Source organism: Rousettus aegyptiacus, unplaced genomic scaffold, assembly GCF_014176215.1.
Source record: "Rousettus aegyptiacus isolate mRouAeg1 unplaced genomic scaffold, mRouAeg1.p scaffold_m13_p_15, whole genome shotgun sequence".
In the NCBI taxonomy this organism is placed as follows: Eukaryota; Metazoa; Chordata; class Mammalia; order Chiroptera; family Pteropodidae; genus Rousettus; species Rousettus aegyptiacus.
The window spans coordinates 1,492,966-1,513,013 of NW_023416290.1; the positions used below are offsets into that span (position 1 = coordinate 1,492,966).

At 54.8% G+C, this 20,048-nt stretch overlaps 2 protein-coding genes across 6 annotated transcripts; one reads left to right on the plus strand and one right to left on the minus strand.

Annotated features, from left to right (window-relative positions):
* Positions 1-3,699: 3,699 nt before the first annotated feature.
* RBIS (ribosomal biogenesis factor) lies at positions 3,700-11,425 on the plus strand. 3 transcript variants are annotated; one of them, XM_016153134.2, is made up of 4 exons: positions 3,700-3,799; positions 5,566-5,682; positions 7,500-7,616; positions 7,870-8,269. In XM_016153134.2, the coding sequence occupies exons 2-4, from the start codon at positions 5,569-5,571 to the stop codon at positions 7,939-7,941; spliced, it is 303 nt and encodes a 100-aa protein (XP_016008620.1). In that variant the 5' UTR covers positions 3,700-3,799; positions 5,566-5,568; the 3' UTR covers positions 7,942-8,269. The 3 variants fall into 3 exon arrangements, with proteins under 3 accessions (XP_016008620.1, XP_036088667.1, XP_036088666.1); XM_036232774.1 differs by lacking the exon at positions 3,700-3,799 and adding an exon at positions 10,866-11,425 and having other exon boundaries at positions 7,870-7,948; XM_036232773.1 differs by lacking the exon at positions 3,700-3,799 and having other exon boundaries at positions 7,870-7,948; positions 8,078-8,269.
* Positions 7,988-18,598, minus strand: E2F5 (E2F transcription factor 5). 3 transcript variants are annotated; one of them, XM_036232770.1, is made up of 8 exons: positions 18,302-18,596; positions 14,911-15,020; positions 13,927-14,088; positions 12,881-12,924; positions 11,724-11,788; positions 10,628-10,868; positions 9,679-9,726; positions 7,988-8,731 (listed from the first exon to the last, which is right to left on the minus strand). In XM_036232770.1, exons 1-8 carry the CDS (start codon positions 18,512-18,514, stop codon positions 8,622-8,624), a joined length of 993 nt encoding a protein of 330 aa, XP_036088663.1. In that variant the 5' UTR covers positions 18,515-18,596; the 3' UTR covers positions 7,988-8,621. The 3 variants fall into 3 exon arrangements, with proteins under 3 accessions (XP_036088663.1, XP_036088664.1, XP_036088665.1); XM_036232772.1 differs by having other exon boundaries at positions 8,611-8,862; positions 18,302-18,598; XM_036232771.1 differs by lacking the exon at positions 9,679-9,726 and having other exon boundaries at positions 18,302-18,597.
* Positions 18,599-20,048: the final 1,450 nt, after the last annotated feature.

The window sequence follows — 20,048 nt, forward strand, 5'->3', positions numbered from 1 at the left end:
AGTTGCGAGGCTAGCCGGAGAAATCGTTAGGTGTCGTGACGTATTGCGGAAAAAATCAAAGTGGTCGTTGATACCGTGTTATTAGAGTGGACGCACAGACGCTGAGGTGCACATTTTCCCGAGTGTTCTTAGGAAGTCTAACTGTGAACCCCACAGGCTAGTTTCCTCTGACTTTTACCGGGCAGAAAACCTTTCCCACAGAGGCAAGCCACGCAGGGGGCACAGAGCCCCCGCCGGCAGAGCCCCAAGGCCAACACGCTCTCCAGCTGTGCCGGGTTTCCTTCCCACAGCACTCCTGTGAATCGCGGGCGGGGACTTATTAACCACAGGAATGTCTTATCATCCAGTATCTCGTGGGGAGTGTTGACTTTATGGAGCTGACGATATATGGGGTTTCGATTGCTGTACCTTCCTGTTCCTGAGGTTCCCCTAAGGTGGGGATGGAATGAAGCAACCTGCCCAGGAGAGTCACCCCGGGAGCTTTGCAAGCTGATGGACTCACTGGAGGACCTGCGTGTCAGGCCTGGAGAGTTCCAGACCAAAAACTGCAAGGGCGGCACCCACGAATCGCCTGGGAAGTCGCCTTTCAGACGGCAGCCTTCCGAAACTGGAGCCTAACGCTTCGCCCTTGTTGCCAGACGAGACTACGGGGCCAAGACCCTGCATCTGACATTTTTGTTCTTCTGTTTACTCTCATAAGTTTCCTAGTAACTTATCCACATCCTATTTTTCATGTTCCGTATCTTAGTGGAGAGTATTGTGAAAGTGTAAAAGGAGAGAGCTAAGATGATTTAAAGGGAAGTAAAATTGTGTAGACATCAGGTCCATGTCGAAAAGTCCGGGCCATTCAAAAGAATTCAGGCAACAGAGAATTTAGTTCATTGTTTCTTGGCTTGGAATCAATAAGTCAATGTTACTCAATTGCTGTAGGATAAGTGTTTATAACCTTAGTTCTTATTTCTAGGCATGCTCCCCAAGAAAATGGTAGGAGGTGCCCTCACAGGATGTTCACCACAATGCTTTTATAACAGAAGAAAAACAAAACAAAACCTAGAAACAGAAATGCTAAGAGAGTTGCAATAACTTATTGTGTATCAAAAAGATGTAATTTTAGGAAAACATTATATTTTTAAATATACTTATTAACAATTGCGTTCGTATTTATAGGTTGTCCTTTTTACCTAGAAAGATACTGATTTATAATAAATAACATAGCATATTTGCCTTGGAAAAAAGGCCGCAAAGAAATATATTTTTAAAAATCCGAGTGGTGGAATCGATTCAGTGTTCAAAATACTGGCTGGGTTTCCTCTCCGCGCCGGCACTGTCTCAGGCATAGGGCACAGAGCAGCTGCACCAGTCGGCCTCTCGTGGCATCTCCCTCCTCGCTGAACTGGACTGGCACGATTAATAAAACACAGTGGCAGCGACAGCGTGTGAATTCTGAGTCCAGGTCACAAAAGATACGACAGTGTCTCCCTTACTCTCTCAGATCCCTCAGTCGGCGGGGCAGTCCACTTCCACTGAGGATACGCAAACAGCCCTGGGCAGACATCCTCCTGGAGAGGATTTGGCCACCTGGTGGTGGCCAGCATCAGTCGCAGCCATGTGAGCCAGGTGCTTTGTAAGCAGAACCCCCAGCCCCAGCCAAGCCTTCCAGCCAACAGCTAACTCTAAGAGTCTGAGCCAAGCCCCGCCCAAATTCCATCCCCACTGAAATCGTGAGATAATAAATGATGATTGTTGTTTTGAGCAACTAAATTTTGGGGTGATCTGTTACACTTTAGAAAACGAATACAGCAGCAGACAAAAAACAGCTAAAAACTCTGCTTTAGAGGGCTTACGAGGCTTTGCCAGCCATTGTAAATTCTTTGGCTTTTATTCTCAGTGATGTGGGGACATCGAAAGTTTGGAACTGAGGAATGACACGAGCTGATCAACATTTTAGCAGGATTCCTCTGGCTGTTGGGCTAGGTAAAGATTAAAGCAGGAGAACCAGTTAGGAAGCTATTACAATAATCCAAATGAGAAAAAGATGGTCCGTGCATTAGGTCACTACGCAAAAATTGTTGGTTGTTCCTTTTCTTCTTTATGCTTTTCTGGATTTTCCAATTTTCTACAATGATTCTTCATGACGTTTCTAGTCCAAAAGGAAAAAAAAAAAGTTTCGAAGAAGCCAAATGTTTGTGAAGATTTAGAGTTCTCAGTATTTTCGGTTGTATTCATCATAAATATAGACACCCATGTAATTCTTAACAAAATTTCAGCATAACAGGGTGGCTATAAGACAATGCAAAGAAGAGAGTCAAAAACTGTTGACTTTGGTCTGTTTAGAATCTGAACATAACAATTTCTACTGAAAAACAAAATCATTGTTAAGCTTTAAACGGCTTGGGTGATTCCTTATCAACTAAACTTGATAATTACACAGCCCAGCATGCTTTCAGTTTTTGTTTTAAACACTGGTGAAATTTGTTACTACCTTAGTAACACACTGCCTTCTTCACCTTTGCAGATTGTGAGTTTTAAACACGCACTTGCTAAATATTTCACAATTTCTGCAATTTTAACCATCACTTGCATTTTAAGCAAGCACTGTAAAAAATGTGAAAGGACTTCATGTACCTTTTGAATATTTTTATGGCCTTTGTGTTATCTATCTGACGCAAGCCCCGCCCAAATTCCATCCCCACTGAAATCGTGAGATATTTTATTATTTCATATGTAAGCCCTTCAATTATTTCATATGTAAGCCCTCCTTTGTGACTGTCATTAGCTCAGGTTCAGGATTTCTAGGCATTTGGCCAGGGGACCACGCTGGATAAAATCTCTTCCTTAAATTGAAAACATATTTGTCAGCACAGATTGCTTCAAGGAGCAGAGCTATGGGAAGATAAAAGGAAGGGCTCCTCTGAGTATTTCTTAGTCATTTTCAGTGGACTGGCTACAATCCCTTGTCTGCCTTTTACACGTTGGGGGAATTTTATGTCGTTCAGCAAATGTTTACGTCACATCGGAAATACGGAATCGTGGGTGGGGAATACAACGGTGACTAAGGGACCGGCTGCTGAAGAATGCATGGCCTGGCTGAGAGACAAGCAAGCATACAAGCCACGTGCTATCTGAATTACGGAAAATACAGTGAACTGCCAAAGCCTGGGACATACGTCCTGTGGAGGTGGGTCGTTTTTCCTTCACCACAAAGGCGCAAGCATCTTCATTTACTATGTAAAATGATATATAACTGTCAGTACATCCACATTTGTTTAAAACCTGGCTTCTCCTATGACTTCAACAAAAGAAAAGGAGAAACACGTGAACACTATTTTAATGCAGAAATTCTCTTGGAAGGATTGAGCCAACTTTTTAGAAAACTCGACCCAGAACATGTGGGGAAACGCACACAGACCCGCGACCGGAAGGCAAACACGTTTGTTCTGTTTTTAAGGTTGTTTGACATTTTTATACGTTCCCGCGCCCCGCAGTGCCGTCAGGAACCCTCCTTCCGCAGCGAGGACGCCACAGGGAAAACCTTCTGGCTCCTCGACCGCGGACGCGGCGGAGGCCAGGGACGCGGGGGCGGGGCTTGGCCCTGTGGGCGGGGCGTGGCTGCGCTCGGCGACGGGGTTCCCGTACGCGCAGGCTCGGTGGGCGGGGCTCCGCTCGGTGGGCGGGACCACGAGCTGGGAGCGGAATTTTTATTGGCTGCCTCCCCCGGAACTTCCGCGATCTTGCGCATGCCTCTGGCGTCACTTGAGGGCGCGGCGGCCGCACGAGCGCGTCCGGCGTCTGGCGAGAGGTTGGTGGGGAGCTTCCCCGCGGTCTGCCAGGGGGGCTTCGGGAGCTGGGGCTGGAGCTGCGGCGGGATGGGCGGCCCTCGCGCCGGAGCGACCCCGGGGCTCGGTTACTCCCCGCGCTGCCTCGGCGGCCGGCAGGCCGGCCAGGCCGACACCCCGGGCCCCTGGGACCAGTTTCTGGTCGTGTCTGTTGTCATGTTTCCACGTGGTTGCCAGGGACATTTCCTGCCCACTCCCCACTACGGTAGTACCTTCTTCACGAGCCTTCCTCAAGTCCCTGCAGTATGCAGCGCGTAACAGCACCTGTCACTGCGTGGCTCGTGTATATTTCATGTGTGTGTGCGTATAACTTCTTTAGCGTACCTGGCGCGTCCTAATTGATTAATGGTTGGATTTGGGTTACTATTGGGAGAATTTCAGATTATTTAATTTGGGAGGGGTTCTTATGTGTATTTTCTGCTTCTGTAATAATTATGTATTTTCTACTGGGTTCACTTTTTCAAGTAGGAGTACTTATATTGGGAAGGTACATTACATAGCACTGTGCTGTATAGACTGGAAGGCAGATGGCTCAAGCCAGGGGTTGCCATCTGTCTGTAAAGAACTAGATATTAAATATTTCAGGCTTTGCTGGCCACAGTTGTTGCAGGAAAGCATCCATAGACATGGAATACAACCAAATGAACATAGCAGTGTTCTAATAAAACTTTATTTACAAAGACAGGTGCATGACCTGATTTGGTCCATGGGTATAGTTTGCACAACCCATGGTCTAACCGAATAGACCTAGGGACTATACTGGCAATCCAGGCCGGAGCTAGACAGTGCCACAATGTTTTTGTCCTGCATTTTTATAGATGAGAGATTTATGGATCACATAACTACATATAGATCCTCATTTAGTCTGCCTGGCTTTGAAGCCTGCCAGTCCCTGAATACTAACAGTGTGACAGTGGGCAAATTAACTTCTCTTTGCATGTTTTTTTTTTTTTTTTTTTTTTTAATCCATAGATGGGGAGATAATAGTACCTCTCCTGAGGAGGAAATTAAAGTACATAAAATGTTAGCATTGCTTGTACCAATAGTAAAAGCTCAACAAATCTTCTATTAATATTTTGAAAATCGTTCCTCAGAGGCATTGTTAAAGACAGATCTGAGAGATATGTCTAAGGTAGAATTTACAGGCTTAGTGTGTGTTTAGCTATAAAACGAAGATAATAGCTAGTTTAAAAGACAAGAGCCATTCTCAAAGAGGTGATATGAAAGTCGTGAAGTAACTTAAGGGGTGGAGGGAGGAAGTGCAGGATTCAGGACTGCTTTTGAGGAGGAGAGAAAGTGAGGCAAGTAAAAACAAGAAAAAGGAGACAGAGGAGTCAGCTCTAGAGTGTGACAGGGACCAGGATGGTGCAGTGGCATGTGAGCTAGCAGGAGGCCGCATGGTGGTGGTCCCCACTGTCAGCTGCTGCAGAAAGCCGAGAAACGCTTGTGTCGATAACATCCATGAGTTCAGCCAGCAGAACTGATGCGGCACCTGCCATGGGCTAGGTGCTGGAGAAGCAGAAGAGAATTACATCCCCCACAGTCCGGCAGGAAATCCAGATGGGGCAGAAGACACGGAGATAATTTAATACATGCAGCAGCCTTAAAATAACCAGCAGTGGGATGCAATTGTTTAGATTTAAGTGGTACCTTTACTCTAAAAATTTAAATGGATTTACAGCGTGTAAACGTGTGCTGCTTCATTGAGCTCCTTTGCTTTCCTTCCTAGACAATGGCCAAGAACAAAGTAAGAGGCCCGAAGGCGAGGAATGTGTTTCACATAGCCAGCCAGAAAAACTTCAAGGTTAAGAGTAAAGCAAAACCAGTAACCACCAAACTCAAGAAGGTGAGTATTAATTAGTGAAGCACTCCGACTTTATATTTTACAAGTGAAGCAAACGGTAAAGCTACTGAAAAACTGAATGCTGTTATTTAAAACAAGTGCATAGCCTTTCCTGCAAAGGCAAGAGGTTTTAAACACTTGTTTTAAAAACTGGAGAAAAAGCACAACCCTTTCTTGAATCCAAATGTATGAAAAAAAAAATTAACTGCAAATGTGTGAGGGTCTTCACAGTTTAATAGCTTTATCAGAGAATAGAAATCAAAAAACACGGTATGGGAACCAGTCCTTATCTCTGAACTCAAATATATTCAAGAAACCTCTTAACTGAGCCATGACGTGGATGTCAGTCAGCACCCGTTTTTATATCAGGAATTCTTAGTTCTCTGAAAATATGTGCGACTCAGAAACCTGTAAAGTGAAGATAAAATGCTTTTTCTTAAAATGTAAAATTTGAAAAGAAAGGAGTTTATCTTCTTGGTTTTTATTGCAAAATGTTTGGGAAATGGGAAATTCCTTCATTTAGATTAATTCTTCAAGAAAATGTTTTTAACATTATGTAGTAGGCGGAGTCAGCTCTCTGGGACTTAGTATCATCATCATAGTCCACAGAAAGTAACATTTTTCAGTTTTCATGAACTAGCTAAGTTTTCAATCAAGTAATTTTATGACTTTGGAAATGCTTTGAAGGAAATGAAGCTGGGTGCTACGATGAGGGGTCGGGGGTGACAGTTCTACACAGAACTGTCTTCCGGGTTGACATCAGAGCCAAGAGCTGAGTGGTAAGGAGCTGGCGCCGCACAGAGCAGGGAAGCTCCAGGCAGTGGCGCGTGCGAGGCCCCAGGCAGGGAGGGCGTGGTGTCCGAGGAGGCCGCCAGCCCATTAGCCGGAGGGCTAGGAGCTTCCCGCGCACGACTGGAAAATACCAGGCGGTCTGTGGACGCCAGCGCGGTGGCGGTGTGCTCAGAAAGTGACGACTGACAGGGAGGGCGCAGGTGGCTGGGTACTGTGTAAACGGTGACCGGAAGTTCAAGGTCATGGACTTGAGGTGAAGCCGGTCAGCTAGTTAGGATTCCTGCAGCTTGTTTCAGGCTCAGGAAAGGCCGACAGTTGAGGCTAACTAGGTTGCCACGCAAGTCTGACTCAGGGATGTGAAGGTGTGGAAGGCAGCCGCTTGGAGGTTGCAGTGAGGTGTGAGCGAGCGAGCTGAGGGACAGGGGCGGGCAAGGGAGGCCTCGGGGAGATGCCCAGGGACGAGGCCGGAGGCCATAGGCTGAGTCCTGTCAAGCCATAGGCAGACTCCAGGCACGAGGCCCGTGAGCCGAGGTTTGAGAGCTCTCCCGAGGGAGCAGGTGGTGACAGCCGTGAGGCACGGGGTTGGGACACCCTGGTGCTTGTGCTCTGCCCCACTGTGGGGGGTGGGGAGGCCGGGTGGCAGGCCTCAGAGGTGGCCAGGGACTCCGAGGCGGGGCCGAGGAAGAGCTCAGAGACGCACTGTTCGCAGGACACTGGCGGCATCTGATCGGCCCCGAGTTCCACACGTGCGGTGGCAGCACCGCCACCTGCAGCGCCTGCAGCCGCTGGGGCTGCTCGTGCTAGCACAGTCCCGGCGAGCGTGTCGCCACCTAAGTCTCATTTCTTAAAAACCAGAGCCTTCGTCTAAATTGCCCGGTAGGGCTGTAAGAGTTTGAGTGTGAATCTGCCCCATAAATTTGCGTGTTTAAGTATTTTTAGGTTTAATAAGGTTAAATTAAGGTTGAATATATTTTGTCTTTAATGGCTGTGAGATCATGGATTAATGTTTTATTTCTTTTTTTTTAAAGATAAACATTGTGAATGCTGAAAAAGTTAACAGAGTGAATAAGGCTTTTGTAGATATACAAAAGGAGCTTGCAAACTTTTCAAAAGGCCTCTCCCTTGAACCGCTGCAGAAACAGCTGGTGAGTGGAAACTGCTTCCTTTTGTCCTGGCCGGGAAGGTAAACAGCTCGGAAGCCCGCGGGTGGGCGTGGCCGTGGGGCGTGTGCAGCCCGTGCAGTCACATGCAGGCGCGGAAACCCCGCGTCTAAGTGTGAGGACTCACCGTTCGGTCTCCCAGGGTGTGGCTAGAAGTTAACTTAATAGGTGACGTGTCGTTTTTGTTCGCTGTCGTGATCTAATTTTCAGACACCGTGTGATGCTTCTCTCTCTCCAGGTGCCTCAGCAGAGTCGGGAAAACAAACCAGTTAACGTGGACGAAGCTACACGATTAATGGCTCAGTTGTAATACGCTGGTAATGCAGCAGATTCCCCCCAGAGACCAGGAAATTCAATGTTTTATACAGTTTTATTTTTAAAAATCTTGTTAATGTACAGGAATTGGCACATTTTAAAAATAAACTACACAAACATCTTTCCTACAGGCCAGGAAAGTGGAGGGTCAGAAGTCGGCCAAATGCAATGAACTAAAGTGCTGAACCAGAAGGCACTTCGCAGACTGTTCACTGGGGGGGCGTCCTCGTCGCCCCCCGTCACTTCTGAGTGGCAGTGAAGGTCCTTTGGGTTGGAGGACACAGATTATGGACAATTTTGTGGCAGTAAAAACGTTAAGACAAGTGAAGAGTCCTTGGCCAATGCGTTTGTGTGGGATGACCTAAGTCTACTTTAATTTTCCTCTCGGAAGAGGAAAGAGATTGGAAGGATTCAGGATCGGAAGAAAAGTAGGAATCCAGAAGGCAGTTAGTTGAGGGTGGGGGTGGATATTACGTCACTTTTCCCCTGAAGCTGTCAGAGCCCTTTGTTTTTATGCTTGAAGTTTTGTGAAGTAAAAAAGAGTATTAGAGAAGAACACTTCAGAATCAGTGAACTAGAAAGGCGTTACATTCATTATTTTAAATACTTGGGTTATTAAGAAGTCTAAAACGTTACACAGGTAGAGGTAGATAACAGTCCCAGTTCCCTTGGAATCTAATAATTTAGTATCTGGACATCGAACAGATCACACACTCCTTCGTTATCATCCAGGTTGAAGTTGTAGTCGTCGGCCGGGGTGGGAGAGAGCCGCAGGAGAGGAAACACTGCAGGCGAAACACGGGCCCAGCGTCAGCCGTGGCTTCTGCGCCAGGTCGTGACGCTACGCGTGAAACGCCCCCCGACGCACCCGTCCAGCTACGCCGCTTCCTGCGCTACGCACGCCCCTAGATGTACGCTAGGAAAAGTGGTGACGAAATTAGTGGCTCGAGGTCAGTGAGCATCTTGAGGTTCTCGTTTCAAGACAGTTTAAGACAGTTTAAGCCTTGAATATCGATTACAGGTATTGGCTTGAGAACCAGGGGCTAAGAATTTTACTGGCAGACCTCATCACTGAAGTACGTGATTCAGGACCTTGGCTCACAGTATGCGACCTGGTGATAAGCTCCTGCTGTGACAAGAGTAGGGAGCAGACTCCGGCCAGTACACGTGTCCACGTTCTCTGCTGCTCAGAGGTCTGAGTGGTCACCGCGCCGTGTGCTAACGTAAAGCTGCCCCCGCCGGGCCTTGGCTGGTGGCGTCAGGAGCCAGGGCCTGCATCCCGGAGCCTGCAGAAAGCCCAGGCCGGAAGCGCTTCCACTCAGGTAGCTGCGCTACCGTAGCTACGGATTCTGAAGTGGGTCACAGCGCGGTGACCTCCCACGGGGTAATGCACACAGCGGGTTTGCACATCGCCTGTTTGTGAGATTCGTCACTGCACGCTTTTGGGCCAGCGTCTTCAGGAGTGAAAAGCGACTGCGCCCACAGCTGGGGGGTTCATTCGGTGCAGTGTGTGTCCTTCACGGAGTCTCCCCTCAACGCGGGCCAAGGAAAATGCTGACGGGCGACTAGGGTTTACTATAAAGTATTACAGGACGCTTTTCATGAACTGTCATAGTACAGTGCATTAAGCAGTTAAAAAACAAGTGCTTCATTTTTTTTAAATCATGCAGCACTTAGACATCAGTAAGGCTTTTCTGGAACTTACAAGGTAGTAAGGTTCTACGCCACTCACCGTCAGAAGACATTAACTCGTCAATGATGTCTGCGCTCACAGACCCGGCTGGGGACAGAAACGTGACATGGGTTACAGGTCTGTCTCTGCCTCAGCAGCGCAGGGCGGCTGTTTGGACCGCACGCAGTGAACAGCAGGGCCGGAGGGCAGTGGGGCTCACGGCACTGGACCTCGGGGCGAGGGTTCCAGGGGCGCCTGCTCCCTGGGCGCGGCCTCCGAGCCTCAGACCCGAGGGGAAGACGGAGCCCGCCGCCTCCCACCCCAGCGTCACCCGCGGCTCCCGTGCCCCTCGCCCCAGGTCTCGCGCCTGCTGCCGACCTGGCCTGCGCAGCACTCCGCCCGTGTCCTCTGTCTGACCCCGGCGCCCCGGCTCTGGCCTTGGTCCACGCGCCCCCTGCCGCGCCCCAGGCCCGTCTCCCGGTCCCGCCCCCGCCGCGGCCCTGTCACGGTTCCCGCGGACTGTCGGCTCGGTCCTACCTTGGTCATGTGCCCTGAGCTGGCCCCAAGTCACTGCTCCTGTCTCTAGACACGAGACCACACACTCTAACTGCTCAGGCTGTGGCCGGTGGGAGCCGGTGGCCGCGCGGGTCTGGGCCACCCGCGGGTGACCGGCCTTCGAGGCTCAGCACACCTCTCGTCATCTGCCCTGGGGTTTCTAAGAGGCAACCTTACAAAGGAGGCCAGGGACGACAGGCTGACGTGCAGGTAGTCAAGGGGGCGGAGGAACAAACGTGGCTCAGGAAGCGACAGACAGGCCGCGGGTGCCCCTCACGAACCCCGCCCCAGTGCCGGCGCACGCCGAGCACAGGCTGGTTAAACTGAGGGACCGTTTCGCCTCCTGCCTCAGCTGACAGTCACAACACAACCAGCGAATTCAGAGGAGCCCCGCGACTTGTCCATTCTGTTCTCGCCCCTCCCGGGCGACCGTCAAACGAGGCTCTGGACCCACCTGAGGACATGTCTCCGGCCACTGTCTGCTGCAGACTCTGGCTCCTCTCGCAGAACAGCGGCCCGGGCGGGCTGGGCACGGGGGCCGGGGTCGGGGCGGGGGGCTGCGTGAGGTCGTCGGGCGGGGGCACGGGGAACGCCACGGGCTTGGCCGAGCTGGCCTCCTTGTTGATGAGCAGCACGTGGATGGGGCCCGCGTGGCTCTTCAGGTTGATCTGGTATTTCTTCTGTCCGTTCAGGCCCTGGGACAAATGGACGGACGGAGGCCACGTCAGCACCACGACACCCCTGCCAGGGACGGCCCGAGTCCACGCACCGCGACGAGGGCTGGGAGTGGAGCGGGGTGCGGGGGGCGCCGAGCCCCGCGTCCCAAACACTGCTTGCCAGCGCCCTCCGGTGCGGTCTCCTCAGGCACCCCCCGTTTCCACCGGGGCCGCACGCCCCAAGCGTGGGCGCCGGGCACGGGCCCCGCGCTGCCCTGAACGGCAGCTGTTTCGCAGGTCAACACTCTTTCTCCAGCCGGCACGCACGGGGCCCTGACGCCCCAGCACCCAGACCCACACTTCGGGGGTCGCTGGGGCAGGGGGTGGACGGCAGCAGGAATCGGCCCCACTCCCTTCTTTGCCACATCAGTTTGTTTTAGGAACTCCGAGTCCAAAAACTAAAACCATGATACCCACACATATAGAGCACAGAGTCAAACATATTTGACTCAGTAAGCCAGAAGATGTTTTTGAAAAAGACCTACTATAAAGCATTATGTTATTGTTGATACTTAGATTAAAATTTTCCTCAGGTTGTTGTACTGGTTATAGATACAGTTACAGGGACTTTTTCAAACCGTCGATGTCACCATGACTCATTCCTTGATATCCTGGACACACATTAAATCCAATCAAAAAAGTTAAACACCGAAGGACCCATTTGGTGACACAATTTTACCACAGTGCTGAACACACCCTAGTCTGGGACCAACTCTCTCAAAAGTCGTGTGTGACAACTCAAAAGTGTCGCACCCAATGAGCTCACGTTCAGCTGAGGAGAACGCGCCCGCCCCCCCGAGAGCAGACCATCTGAGGGGACGCCGTCCCACAGACCTTCTCCGGGATGGGCACCTCCAGCTGTGTTCCCGAAGGTGCTTGAATGGCCAAAAGTGTATCACCTGGTCAAAAAAAGTAAAGATTTTTAAATTTCAGAACACACGACTGACCCTGGCCTGGAGGTGAGTGTGGGCCTGGGAGCCAGGTGCCTGGTCTGACCCTGGGCTTAGTGCCCTTGGACTCCGGCCCTGCCTTCCACAGAATGGGGTGAAGTGACGAGCCACAAGGGGCTGTCTGGGGGGGGGGGGCAGACGCGGTGCGGGCTGCAGCGGCAGGCCTCGGAGCAGGGGACGTGCTCAGCGTCAGGGTTATCATCACGGACACACTCGGCTCAAGTTGAGTTTGCTTTCACTCAGTCTCACGTGAAGTCTGACTTTCTGCAAACCTGTTAGCCACAATTAAAACAATGGTGTTCACTTGAAATATTTCAGCCACTTAAATGACTGGGGACACTCGGGACTGGCTATGATGACTGAAATCTTCAGCTAAAGGGAGCTTCCCCGTGAAGCCAGCTCTACAGTGGGCTCTGCTGAGATCTAAGGACATTTCCCCCAACTTCCTCGGGACGCGCAAGAGACATGGCAGCAAAGCAGAGCGGCAGACACACGCACGGCCACCCGCACGGCCACGGCCACACGCACGGCCACCGCCTCAGCGCGCGGCCGAGTCCCGCTGCGGGTCCCCGTGCATGCGTGACGCAGGCTGTCCTTTCAGCAGGTGTGACTAAATACAAACACGCGTGCTCGACCTCACCCACCTGCGCACACATCGCACGGGGGCACAGCCCCCACCCTGGGAGCTGTCAACGCCGCGCGCTGTCATTCCCAGGGCAGCGCACGGAAGCGGGGGATGGGACGGCACTAGGCCCGCTCTCCCTGGCTGGGAAACGGCCCCCCTGACGGTCTGCCCGAGAGCAGCGCGCCTGCCGTGCCGCTTCCCGAGCAGTGCCGATGCAGGCCGTGGCATCACGAGGACGCACACAGAGCCACCCACCCACACCCCGCACTGCAGGGCGGGACACAGCGGGACACAGCGGCCCCGCTCCTGACGCCGGCGGCGCGGGCCGAGCGCACGGGCGTCTGCGTCACTCTGCGCGCTGCCTTCAACGGCTCGAGCGGGGAAGGACGTCAGGGCCAGCCTGCGGCGGCACTCACCTTCGAAGCAATCGCAGACATCCTCGTGCGTCACGTAGGAGAACGTGCTGTCGCAAGGGTTAAGGAACAACGTTTATCGAGGTCTAGGCAACTCAGCTAAGGTGGCGGGTCTGAGGCCAAAGCAGACAAAACCACCGGACGTGCGTCAGATGGAAAGGGACAGAAGTCTGTGGCCCGACGGCAAGGCAGCTGGATGGAGGGCCCTAAAGCGGGGTCCATCCTTCGCTGAGAAGCCACTCCGGGTTTTGGTGGCATCTGCAGGCCCCTGGGAGCACACAGACAGCACCCCTCAAGGAGACGGGCGAGGCCGTCGCCACAGGAGCCTGCACTGCGAGGCCGCTGCGGCAGCTGGGCTGGCCACGTCCACGGCCACGTCCATGGTCAGCTGGTGCAGCGGCACCTGGCTCGGGGCCCACAGCGCAGTCTGCACCCCCATGTTATCAAACGTAAGGCGCCCTGGTCTGCAGGGAGGAAGTAACGAAGGGATCGGGGACCCGGGCACGGAGCCGGCGCGGGATGAACCGCCCGCGGCAGTCTGGGGCTCGCGGCCGGGGAGTAGACGTTCCTCAGACGGCGGGACGCTCACGTATCTGGGCGTCATGGTCATCGGGGAAGGTGCAGGTCCCCCTGTGCTGCGCGGTGGGCGCGCGGTCCCGGCCCCCGCCGGCGGGCATCATCTCCACATTAGCATCAGGCAGAAGCGCCGTGGACTGACACGGGCCCACGCGACTTCGTTTTTAAACCAGCACTCATTTTTTGAGGCTCCGAGATGGGCTCTTCGCCTCGCAGAACACGGGGCGCCACGGTTCCGCGCGCCCGTGGACATCGCGCCGCCCTCCGCACCTGCTGCGCGGCCCGGCCCGGCCCTCGGCGCCCGGCGGGAGCGATGCCGGGGGACGCGCCGTGCAGCTCAAAAGCGGAAACGGCCTGAAGCATTTGTGAAAGTCATCAGAAGCGTCGCAAAATGAAAACGTGACATTCTGTCCCACAACTTCAGTCCCTAGCAGCCGCCCCCGCCCGCCCCGCCGTGCGCCCCGCAAGGATATCGGCTGCTGACCGCGTCGCTCACCACGTTCCGGATGCTCTGCTGCACCCACAGCTTGTGCTGGTCCAGCTCGCGCTCCTTGCGCTCCAGGTCTTTGATCTCGGCCTTGAGGCAGCGCAGTCTGTCCACCACTTCCGTCGAGTTGCTGCCGGCGCCTACGCCTCTGCGGTCGGGCGACAACCAGCGGCTTAACACGGCTGGACTTTCACGGCATTGACAATCTCTACACTCTTCTAAAACCAAGGATTAAAACCCCTGGAAAATTTTTACACTACACCTCTGAACAGGCTTGCTTAGAAAACTTTTTGTAAGAACAATCAAATCGCAAAATTATCAACATGTTTTAGAATAGTTTTTGTCATCTGCAAGGTAAGGCTGGTGACTGAGGCACTAAAAAGCTGTCACGGCCAAACAGTCACACCTGGACGTTGCATGTGTCGACTGAGATGCAGGTAAAATAACCACCTTTAAGTGTTTGGGGGGGATTTTAACTAACCAAATGAACAAACACAACAAAAAACACCCCGGGCCCAAGAGGAAACCCTGAAGAACAGAAGGGATCTGCACATTTGAATGCACAGCCACACGGCAGCCAACGAGGGGCAACGTGTGCTTCGGTCAACTGCGGCTGGCGAGGTGCACGTTCCTGCGTGTGGGGCCGAGTGTCTGCCCGTGCGGGGCGCACTCGGTGAACGGCCGGTCCGCACTGTGCAGAGAGGGCGGGGCGAGGCGGTGGGCCGTGGGCCGTGTGGCACGTGAGCAGCTGGAGGGAGCCTCGGATGGGAACTTTAAGAGCCCGAGTTAAACGGCAGAGAGAGCAACGCCATGCCCTAGGACGGGGTGACATGCAGGGACACACAGGCCGGCGAGCAGGCAGGGGGGAGGGAGGGAGGACCTGGGAGAGGCGCTGGCAGCGAGGCCGCACCTCCCAGCAGGGCGTCGGGAGGAGAAGCAGGGGCTTCGGCGGAGTCCGCGCCTGACTTACTTCCACTGGATGCTATTTTTTGACTTTTTTTCAATCAAGTCAATTCCTTCCAAGACATTGGTGATGTCATAAATTCTTCTTTTTTGCCTCACGGCCAAAGTGTCTGCAGCCTGTTTCCAGAAGGGAGGTGGGGGGAGGGGCGGGGAGAGAACAGTGACTCGTCACAGCTCGGATCCGACGGCCGCGCCCCGCGATGGGGTGCGCCCCGCGGCCCGCAGGAAAGGGGGCCGGAACACGCTGCGGACGGGCCCCGAGGCGCTGCCGCCCGTGCGCCGTGTCGCTTCCCATCCGGCCCCTGTCCGTCAGCGGTCCGGTCCCCGGACAGCCTGGGCTACTTTCTGAAACTCCGAAAAGCTGTATCTCAGCAGTTTCTAAAAATGCGAAGTCGAGCGGCTCGGGGGAAGTTCTGAGTCTCACGTGCACTGGGAAACCCCGAGGCATGACTCGCACCTTTCAGGCCCGCAGAGAAGGCAGGACCGAGCCGGCCGGCCCCGGCCCCACCGCTCACCCTCGGGAGGCCCAGGAACAGCGCTTTGCCCCCAGGGACGAGGCCGGCGCCCCATGCGTTCCTGACTGCATGCCCCGCAGAGCAGAGAGCAGGAGGAAGAGTCGGCCCCCAGAGCGGACCAGGCCAGACTGTCTGGACGTGGAGAGTTCCCAGGCACCCCGGCTCGCCCACCGCCCTCTGACCCGGCCGTGCTCAGTGGACCGCTGGGAGGGCTGAGCTGAGTTCGTTCGGCCAGGGTTGGCTGCAGCTCGTTCGCCCGAGGGAGGGCTTCTGAGCCCGCCGAGGGAGGCCGCACTCACGGCGCGAACACCGAGCCGTGATGGCAGACAACGCCTGCCGGGTCCTCCACCTGCCAGGCAGGAAGCGCCCCGCGCGCCCCCTCCGGCCAGGGCCACAGCTGCCGGCCCTGCGCTCTCAGCCACAGGGCCGCTGGGCTTTGGAAGCTGCCAAGACCACCAGGTGCTGCGTGCGCCCGGCCACAGACATGCGCACTCGCGCACTGCCTGGCCCTGAGGATAAGGCGGAAGGGCCCCAAGTGACCCCAAGTGACCCGGCGAGATCCCCTACGGAATGTTCCCACGGGAATTAAAAAAAAAAAGGGTGGCATGAACCCGCTTTCCACGGTGCCCCGGACAAGCTGTTCATCAGTTTCACAATGAGGTTTAGACTAAACTTAGCTATTTTCAAACACTGTTAAAGGTAATAAAATGTAGAATGTCTGATGCCCACCCACAGGCCAGAGGGCCTTTCACAAGCCCTTACGGCCGGCTGTGTCACCGGGCCGTCCACAGCTGTTTCCGGTGTGAAGCTCAGCCACGGCAGGTGCCACGCGCCCTGTCCCACAGGGGAAGGGTTCCGAAAGCTAATGGGCAATCGGGTGGAATTTCGCACTTATGACACATTCACGAAATAAATTTGTGGCAAAACGTTTTAGAACGGGTTCCCATGATTCAAGGGGCTCTGAGGCCCTTGGGTGGGACGGTGCAGGTGGCCCCACCAGGAGGGGGCGTGGCCGGAAAGGGCAGGCCGCACTCCCATTCAAGTCGTTATGCGAAACACACACAGTAACAAAAACGCTGTCTACATATCTAAGGCTGTGAGGCCGCGGCTGACACACGTGAAAAGAGTTTTAAAAAATGCAGGTCTCACGGGGAGAGAACGCGATCAAAGAGAAAGATCACTTAAGTGGCGGTGGACAGGTTCCTGGAGAGGCCACCGCCCTGTGCTCTCAAAGGGTCTGCAGGGGGCAGCGAATCAATCGGAAACCAAAACCCTCGAAACCCTCGAAACCCTCGGCATAAATACCTTTCCTCAAGAACGAAAAGGGCCGGGCCCCTCCCGAAGCAGCTCGTTGCTTCGATGCCCTCCGCTCACAGGACCCTCTCCCAAACACCCCCGGCGCCTCCCGCCCCAAGCGGCCATGTTTTACGCTAGTTCTAAGTTTTACTTTTTGATTTTTAATAAACTGCAAAAATTTTTTAAGTGGAACTTCATTTTCACTCTCACTTAAGACAGGCCTCACTAAGAAATGTTCTTACGCTTCGGTAAGTTAGGAAAAGAAGGGCGTCCAGGTGGTCCCCGACAGTTTGTGGGTCTCCGAGGGACTGGATGTAAAGGTTTAGATTTTTATGTTCATGATGTTCACAAAAATGATGTCTCGTTCACTGCTTCTTAAAAGGTACCAGTTGGATAACTAACTTATCCTGAAATAACACCCCCACCAAAGTAAAGACATAAGAAAAAATGGGATTTTATAATTTGCACTAGAGGAAATTTATAACTGCCAGGGTTAGTCCACCTTCGACATATGCTATCAGAGTCTTAACCGCCTTATACTAGAGTGCACAGAGGAAACATCGTTGGAAAGATGGGAATGTAAGACTTTTATCGTAAACATGCGAGTAAGTAAAAACTGTATGTAAAAGAATATTTCCACATATATGTGAAAAAGGATAAGCTATTCTCTGGGAGTAGAAGCCCCACTGACATAGCGAGGCGAACGTCAGGGCCGCGCGGGCGCAGGAGCAAAGCTGGGAGCGAGCGGGGACCCAGGCGCGACACCGGCCCGCGCAGCCGGCGTCCGGCCACTCTACCCGGGAGGCCGGCGCGCCCAGGGCCGGCAGGGGCGCCGCTCGCCCTGTCCCGGGCAGGCTGGGGCGCGGGTCTCCCAGTCACACCGCAGCGTTGTTTCACCTGGAAAACCCCAAACTCGCCGGGCTGCCTTTACTGATGTCACAGGCTACAGGTGGCTTTCGGGCCTTTGCACGGCAGGGCACGAGCTGCCTGTCGTGCTGCTTCGCTGGAGCCCTGCTGACTCCCTGCGACGTTCCTGACACAGAACGCGCTCGGCTCGCGACCACTCAGACGCGACACCGCACGTGCCACGGGGCAGCCCAGGGGGCTGCGGGGAAGGGGCCGTGGGCGGGAGCGCAGGAAGCTCCCGGGGGGGGGGGAAGCTCCAGGAATAACTCTTCGAAGAGGGGGGGAACTGCTTCCGGTGCGGGCGCGTGGGGCGCCGAGCGGCCCCGACCCCAGCGGCCCCGCGCCGGGCACCGGGGGCACAGGCCGGGGGCGCCGGGGGCCCAGGGGCGCGCCCAGGGGGCCCGGGGCTCTGCGGAGGCCCGTGCGCCGGGCAGGGGGGACGCGCGGCGTCCGCGGTCACCGCGTTCACGGCCGCCCCGCGTGCCGGGGCGCTGGGGTCCCCCCCCCCGCCCCAAGCCGCCCGGCGCCGAGGCCCCCGCGCAGCCGCGCCGCGTCCCCCGCGCCAGGGACAACGCGCCCCGCGCCGCACGGCGCATGTCCCGCGGCCGCCGGGCGAGGAGGGGGGAGGCGGTGGCCGCGGCGCCCGGGGCCCCGGGGCGCCCGTTCCCCGCGCGCGCTCACCGCCTTGAGGTCCAGCACGCCGTCCTCGGCCTCCTGCAGCAGCGACACGAAGCGGGTGGTCAGCAGCCCCAGGCTCTTCTCGTGCCGGCTGCTGCCGCCCGCCGGGGCCCCGGGCGGCGGCGGCGCGGACGGCGCGGACGGCGGCGGCCGCGGGCCCTGCGCCGGGCCCGGCGGCGCCGGCTGCCCCGAGCTCGCGGGCTCGGCCGCCGCCATCGCCCCGCGTCCGGCCCGGCCCAGCCCGAGCGCCAACGAGCCCGCGGCGGGACGGCGGACGCGGCGAGGCCGGCGGGGACCCGAGTTTAAATGGCCGGAAGTGACGCCGCGGCCGCCGTTGCCGGGAGACGCGCTCCTGCGGGAGGCGGGGCGCCGGGCGCGCGCCCCCCGCCCCCCAACCCCCGCCGGGCCCCCGACCTCCCCCGCCCCCCGCACTCCGGACTCCCGCACCCCGCCAGGCCCCCGACCCCCACCTATCACCCCAAACCCCGCCTGGCCCCAGACCTCCCCTCCCCCCGGCGCCCCCTGCCTGGCCCCCGACCCCAAACTATCCCCCCAGCCGCCGCCGGGCCCCCGCGGCCCCCCCCCCCCAGCCGCCGCGTGCCCGGGCCCGGGGTCCCCACGCCGCCAGCTCCCTCTTCCTGGCCCCGCGCTGTGCCGGCCACTTCGGGTCCCTTGAATCTGCGACCGCAGGGGCTTCCGGCCCGCGCGCGGCCCTGCGGGCCGGGCCGTCCTGGCCACGGCGTTCGCTCTGCACGCAGGTTGGGGCGAATCACCTTCTCCACGGGCTGGAGTCTTCCAATCCGGGGACACTGGCGCTTTTTGTTTTCTGTTATGGTTTTGCACTTGTCATTAGCACTTCTTTTGTTAAGTTTAACCGGAGAATGTGTTTTTGATGCTAATGCCAAAGGATTTTTTCTTTTAAACTATTTTCTTGAGGTCTAATTCACATGTAAAAGAAGTACATACTTACACAACTTAACGAGTGGGGATAAGTATACACCCATCAAGTTTATCACCACCGAGGCCATAAACACGTTTATCACCTCCTAGTCTCCTCCTTAGCCCCATATGTCCTTGCTTTCCTTCCCAATTTTACTAATTGGAATCTTCTTGGCGAGTGAAGCTCAAGGTTTAACCTTGGCCCCGCAACACAGCTGGAGAGGATGGAAGGCTGACGGCCCGCCCACCAGTGGGATTTCCGGCCACCCGCCGGAAGGTGAGGGGGGATGGCCCAGTGCCACCTGGCTTGGACCACATTCCCTTGAATGTTTCATTCACGCTTTGCTCTTAGGACAATTTTCAGACCTTAATGGATGTTTTAAAATACTTTTTGTCAGTTTTGGTGCTTTTATGCTGCCACATGGAACCTACTCTTTTTTGAACTATAACTTTGGGTTATTTTCTTACTGGCTGTTCTAGAGATCATAATACACATTTTAATTTACCAGTCTTTCAATTAGTGTTAATTTGGTAAAGCTACAATATTATATTTCCCTGCCCCAACTTCACACTATTTTTCACACATACCGTATATAAATTCAACAAGTATTATAATTGCTTCGTCTAATACGTTCCTCATAAAAGTCGACCGTTTGTTGTTTCCATTATTTATTTCTTCCAGTGGATTTGTTACTGATACCATTTCCTTTCAGTCTCTAGGGCTGTCTTTTAACTTTTTCGGGTAAGAGGCCAGCAGTAAACTTTGTCTGGGAATGCCTTTATTCTGCAGGATGGTTTTACTGGATATGAA